Genomic DNA, 7,125 nt, shown 5'->3' with positions numbered 1-7,125 from the left:
CAATTGATGTCCGATCAGTTGTTCATTTTAAAACTGAAGTAGATCGGTTTCTTTTTTGTCAATCACAGGGATTAAGAGGCATGGGTCACAGGTGGGTATATGGAGATGGGTCGCAGATTATCCATGATCTCATTGATTGGTGGAAAGGACTCTAGGAATTAAATGATCTACTCCTGTGACTCATTTACCACACTGTCCATACCGCCGTTTTGTTCAGTTGGTTAGAGTACGGTGTTAATAAAACCAAGTTTGACTTTCTCCCCGTGCGTACTGTCAGACGTTTCATTACTAAATTTACGATTTATTTCTCACATGTAAAATGCAATCTGTTGAAGCATACCAAAACAAACCTAATGTCACAGGGAACGTATTTTGAATGACATCAGTTGTTTTTTTTTGTCGTTGGATTGGATTAACGCAGCATTATTTTTAATTATCTAGCATTTGCTGATCAATGTTGAACTCATGGCCTGTTGCCATAAATGGTAACAAGATGTAACAGAAGAACAAAGCAAGTTTGACAGCCACGAGATGTGATGAATGTTTTAGTTTCGGACAGATGCAGCAAGTCAAATGTTCATCCAGCACCGAGATAGACACAAACCAGAGAAAATGGCAGAATTAGAGAATAAGCTGATGATCTCAATATCGCTCATCCTTCCCGTATCTGTTCAAATTCAAACCTGCAGTGTCGGATAAGTTGTGCAGCTCAACATCTGACCCAAGGAAAGAGGCATGAAATGAATGAGAACTGCCAAAGCCCAAGACCTTTAAATCAACATTCTAACCCTCTCCCAATTGAGCTATTACAGCCTCACGGCAAACTAACTTTTGAGTCGTTGCTTTGGAATAAAATATAGACCAGGTGGATTTGTCCCCCTCTCAATCCACATCGTGAGAATGGCACCGGCCAGATCTCTGAGCTCAGATTATGCTAATATTCTGCTAAAGTGTTTGTAAACAAATAAATCTCCACAGTGCTGTTCATGGTGTGAAAAGCATTCAAGCGTTTGGGAAAAGTTACAGAATACAACATGTGATCAATTGTGAAAGGAGAGACGGGCCAGAAGGGCCATTGAGCTGCACTAACACCGATATACAGATGAAATGAAATAAAATTCAGTCTGTAACAGCGAAATGCTAGACAGAGGTAAGAGTCCTAAATCAGAACGAGTCTCTCTCTGTGATGTGCAGTCAGCTTTGTAATGTCGGGAAAAAGCAGCAGGAAGTTAAAATCCTGAAGGAATCACAGATCCGTATTATTTCATCTTATTTTCCTTCTTTTTCTTGGCTTTGTACTTACTTATACACCGTTAAAAGTCTAACTTAATCCGGTCCTGATGTAAGGTCATCGAGCTGAAACAGTAGCGCTGTTTCCCTCTCCACTGCTGCTACTCTAGACGGCTAGAAGTTTTCTAGAATTCGCCCCTTTTATTTAAGATTTCCAGCTTCTACAGTAATTTGCTTTAATTTAATTACCGGTTTAATCTTTTTTTAATTCACTTTGCATCCTGTCCTTATCTGACTGCCCACAACATGATCACTGCCACATCTGTAGACTTCGAAAATTTAGGGTAAACAGTCAACGACTTACTAACAGAATTACTATCTGTGTCTTTCTCTGCATCTTTATCTCTCTCTCGCTCTCTCTCACCCTGTGCACTTCTTTCCCTACCTTACTATGTCTCTTTGAATCTTTGTCTCTCACGCTCCCTCTTTCGCTTTCTCTCTTTCCAGTTTTGAGGTCTGTATTTCTCCCTGTACTTGGTACTCTGTCTTTAGGTGATTCTTTCTAACTCTTTATCTCTATATAGATCATTCCCTCTCTCTCACTCTGTTTCTAGCTATCTAAGTGTTTCTCTCTGCTTATCTGATTCTTGCTTTGTCTCACGCTTTTTGGCTGTCAGAAGTAATCCTCTCTCATTCGGCCATAAACTCTCTCTCGGCTTGACTCTGCACACGTTCATCGTTCTCGCTTTGCTTCTTTTTAAGGGAGCTGGCTGTGTGCAAATTGGTTTCCGCCTTTGTTGGTTCGCAGAGCTGACCATACTTCATTGATTAGAAAGAGCTTTGCAATGGAAGATAGCGAAAGGTGCGATAGAAATCCAAATATTTGTTTTCTCGCTCTGTAGTGGACGCTGTATTTCCACCTCTTACATATTTATCAACGCGTGTTCGGCCTAAGAGTCAATGAATTTATTTACCCGTGAATTAATAATCGTTTAATACTATCGGTTTCTTTCCCTTCTGACTCCTCAACCAAGGCGCCATCTGTCCTCTCAGGTGGAAAACAAGAAGCTACTGACGCTCTACAGAGAACGGGGCAAACTAGATTGTTTTTTAAATGAACGCAAGTATGCAATGGGAAACGTTTAAAGAAATACGTCATATCTCTCATCGAATATACATTCCCCTGAGGAATAAAATCTCCACTTGAAAAATGGCATTACAATGTATAACTGGACAAGTTAAGAATAACCACTAGTGAGTATGAAGAAATTAACAAAAGTAATATTCTTAAAGCATAAATTCATGGGACGAAAAGCCGAAAGATCTTTCGCATTTGATAGTCAACTGGTGGCTTCAGAGGTACTGGATGCATTTATTTTAGTCCCCACAGTTCCCGATGTTCCAGAAAGCTCCACTGGGATTCGAAAGCAGTAAATGTAATACCGTTATCATAGCGAGGGTGTAGAGATGAAATATGGAACTATGGGCTTGTTAGCCTGAGATTATAACTCGGGAAAATGCTATAATATAATGTTAAGTACGTGAAAGAATAAAAACAACGTTTAACAAATTGTTGATTGTTTTTATTTGTGGGTGTAACTAGCTCTGTAGGTGAGGGATAATCAGTGGCTGCAGGATGCTTGGGTTCCAGACAAAATTGGATAAGATGCTACTCAAGTGGTACTTTCACAATGTTAGGGCTCATGGGATTGGGGGTAAGACACTTACTTGATTTGATAATTAGTTAGCCGACAGAACAGACAGAAAACAGAGGGTAGGAATAAACATGTCATTTTTGGGATGGCGAAGTACAACTAGAGGAACACCACAAGAATCTGTGCTTGGATTTCAGCTATTTCCTATCCATGTTGATAACTGAGATGAGAGTACTGTGTGTATTATATCCAAGGTTGCTGACTGTACAAGGTTGGCTGGGAAGGTAAGCCGTGTGGAGAAAGTAAGGAGTCTACAATGCGTTAAGCACAGGTTAAATGATTGGGGAAGACGTTGGTGATGCCACTGAAAGTTTTCCTCCACGCCTCATACCATCCCGACTTGGAACTATATCGTTGAAGCTTCAATATCGCTGATCCAAAGTCAGACACTCACTCCATAACAGCACTATGGGTGTACATACATCATATGGAGAACCACTGTTCCAGAAAGAGGCACACCACCAGCGTCTCAAGGGCAGTTAGGGATGGAAAACAAATGCTGGCATCGCCAGCGACAGTCACGACCAAAGAAGGAATAAATAAATGCACAAAATGGGTGGAGGTTGCCAGTGTTGCTCGTTTAAGATAATAAGCAGGGAAATTAGGGCACACTTTGTTAGAAGATGCAGGGAGGCACAAGATTCGGAATCAGTAGCTGGACAATTCCACCAGTTAAGAATTCGCTAAACGTCAGTCACACTTGTTGAGATAATCACCATCCAATATTGACAAAACCCTGAACTTTGACAGTGTAAGGATGACGTGCAAACACTTGATGTGATAGTTTCAAATTTGTCTCCCTGTTTCTTAAGCAGGAATATTACACTTCTAATTAAAATTCAGAAGAATCACGCATCAACAATTTCCAAGAGTCGGCTCTTAACTGTAGCCAGCGATTGTTACAATAGTGCCCACAATAAAAGGCGACTAGATTTCTTCTTTCTTTCCTTCCTTCTTTCTTTCGTGTAATAGATATATATTCTGTCCGGTATCATCAACTAGAAAAGATGCTTTCTGAATCAATTCACTTTGTACAAGAAGCAGCCTAGAATAAATTTCCAGGCAATGTTTTTAAATTCTTGGAACGAAAGCAATATTGTGGAAGCTGGGAATCTGAATGATAAGAAAAATATGTTGCAAACAATCAGTAAAACAGGCAGCATCTTTTTGAAGTTGCACCGCAGGTATGGAGGGCTTGATGGAAACTGTCAGTAATGTTATTATTTCAGATATTAAAATTCTTATGTTTTGCTTTTTACTTAAGTTCTTCTTTAGTTGATCCTCTCTAATATGAACACATTTGCTCGGGCTTTTATTTGATGATACTGGACAAACCCACTGTTCAGTACTTTCTTTTTGAGAAAATACATCAGTGGACATATTTCTTAGGATTGTGGGACTTATCTGAGTCTATGAAGGTACAGCTTTAACCCGGTCTTCAAGGAACTGTCTATTTCGAAATCCCGCTGTTATTTTTAAACAATCCTGGAGTGAAAGCTGTTGACTTCATCTGTTTGTTCAGTGACTGTAAGGAAACCAATTATCTGACCTAATGGATTTTTGTTTTCTCCTATAAATAATGGCGATCCTCTCAAGGTGTCAATCGGAGAATTTCTTCCAGCATCAACAACATCGAATCATCGACTCTTACCGAAAGGAAAAATAATGTCTCTTAGTTTCCTGATAAAACTCAAAATTCTTTGGGCGCTTAATGATGTAGAAAAGATTTACTTCCCCATCTTGGCTGCGATTGCTCTCCCGAGTAAGTTGCAATCTGGAACTGGTACTTCAGTAACTGGAGTTTAGCAGCATGCAATATCATAGTCCGCACGTCCAGAAATGTATTGTATGACATTCCTTATATTGCAATCGTGACTGCAACCGTGAATATATGGGAAATGTACTTCACTGGCAGTAAGGTGTTTTGCATGACCATATTTTCTGTTTAGTGTCAATAGATGTGAGTTCTTCCTTCCTTCTTTTTTTCTTTCTTTCTGTCTTTTATCAGTTTGTACAATTATTTCTATTTACTCAGCATGTATATTTGATTGTGACCTATGTTCCATGAATGTGATCTCTCATTCACTGATATCAATCAAATTATTATTGTGTACTTAACAGTCATGATTTCGATCCGATTCAGTCAATGCGAAGTGGAAATCTGGAAAATTTCCCCTTACAAAGCCATTCAGAGGAGGTGAATTGAATGTTTCAAAACTGAGATTGGTAGTTTTTTTTCCCCTGGGATTAAGAATCCGTGGTGTGTGGATGGAGTTCAGATACAGATCAGCCACGAACTAATTGAATGGCAGAACACGTCCAACTGATTGAATAGCTTAATCACTTTCCATTGTCCATATGGAAGTGTAGCTCCCGATTTTTGGCCTATTTTTATTTAATCTAAATTGACTTACTATTGTAACCTTGTTTCATTTGATCTCGTTGCATCATTTAACTGCTGATTCATTACAGATTACTGTGATTGCAAAATATATATACAGGATGTTCTGTCACAGATAAGATAATAGATACCATCATATTTTTTCTCCGAATTTCAGTTGATTGTGAAGAACGTGAATAGACGTATTCCACATCCTTTTCCATTATTTCACCGAAGCACGTGGAACTTCTATTATTGCGGTGTTCGAATAGTAATTTACGATTCACTTCTGCTTACAGTGAACGTAGTGACGATTGTGATCCTGTCTCGGAGAAAGTGTGGTCTCTCCAAATGTGTCACCTGCTATCTCGTAGCCATGGCAGCGGCGGACCTATTGGTCGTTATTTTCGATCTGATCCTAAGGCAGATTCCAATTGTTTATCGGGAACAATCTGCTTTCCTGTATTACGTTAGAGTTTGTGATATCCACGCCGTCCTGCTTTATGTCGCCACAGATTGTTCTGTCTGGTTTACCGTCACTTTTTCCTTTGATCGATTTGTAGCCATTTGTTGTCAGAAGCTGAAAACAAAATACTGTGCAGAGAAAACAGCCGCTGTGGTTCTTGGAACTGTGACTGCGCTGAGCTGTTTGAAGAACATTTTCTGGTATTTTCTGTATGAATCTAAATATACGATTTCTAACAGTCCCTGGTTTTGTTTCGTGGCATCAGCTGTATCTCACTCACTGGGCTGGGCTATTACGGAATTAATGCATTACATTTTAACACCTCTTATTCCATTTATTTTGATTCTACTATTCAATGCACTGACGGTCAGAAGCATTATAGTGACCAGTAGAGCCCGCAGGCGGCTCCGGGGTGGGAGTCGAGGGGAGAGTCCCACTGACCCAGAGATGGCGAACCGAAGAAAATCCATGATTTTACTGTTCGTTATATCGGGGAATTTCATTCTGTTATGGGTGGTGTTTATGGTTTGTTCCATTTTGAAACGACTGGAATACTTTTGGTACCTTGTTACTGTTTCCCTGCCCACATTTGTTCAAGAGATAGGCTTCATGCTCCAGCTCTTGAGTTGCTGCACAAACACGTTTATTTATGCAGTGACCCAAAGAAAATACAGGCAGGAATTGATAAATGGAGTTAAATATCCTCTTACAATGATTTTCAAATTAATTCGATGAAATGATCTCACAATATTGACAGATGCGTTTCCAACTAAAGCCCGCTTACCACAATCGTACTTGTGTACACAATCCGGGGTACTTTGAGGATGAACACTTGCTATGATTGTATTTTTCTCCACAAGACACCATTAGCTCACATTGCCAAGGCAGTCGCCGTGTCTCAGTGTTGAAAAGTTTCTCTGACCTTTGCTTTTTTCTGAAGTAATATGATTTGAGAGAGAGCACAGGATCAGGAAAAAAGGAGGGCTGCGAAGGTTATTAATTTCTCCACCGTCATCGGGATTGATAGAGAATAAAAGCAGATTTTCTATGATAAATTACCAGTACCCCAGCCACATCCACGTTCACCAACACCCCCGCCACCACCCCCCCCCCCCAACCCCCTTCCCAACCCCATCTCCCTGTGCTATTCGGAATGTGTTTAATTTCCAGGTAGATGTTGAAATGATTACATCAAACGTATTATCATAGTCAATTGTCTGTACCATTTGCCTGTTCTTGAATAAAGCAGATTTTGATCTGTGCTGAAAGATACTTTGCCGACTTATAACTTGCTACATCATTTGATAAATTGTAGGAGAACAAATAGAAACCTG

General features: G+C 39.8%; 1 protein-coding gene across 1 annotated transcript; it reads left to right on the top strand.

Moving 5' to 3' along the window:
• Nucleotides 1–4,610: 4,610 nt before the first annotated feature.
• LOC137362325 (probable G-protein coupled receptor 139) lies at nucleotides 4,611–6,526 on the top strand. Its single transcript, XM_068026737.1, has 2 exons — nucleotides 4,611–4,707; nucleotides 5,625–6,526. The coding sequence occupies exons 1-2, from the start codon at nucleotides 4,611–4,613 to the stop codon at nucleotides 6,524–6,526; spliced, it is 999 nt and encodes a 332-aa protein (XP_067882838.1).
• Nucleotides 6,527–7,125: the final 599 nt, after the last annotated feature.

Source organism: Heterodontus francisci, unplaced genomic scaffold, assembly GCF_036365525.1.
Source record: "Heterodontus francisci isolate sHetFra1 unplaced genomic scaffold, sHetFra1.hap1 HAP1_SCAFFOLD_70_2, whole genome shotgun sequence".
In the NCBI taxonomy this organism is placed as follows: Eukaryota; Metazoa; Chordata; class Chondrichthyes; order Heterodontiformes; family Heterodontidae; genus Heterodontus; species Heterodontus francisci.
The sequence above is the reverse complement of the archived record's forward strand: the minus strand, read 5'-3'. Positions and strand labels throughout refer to the sequence as shown.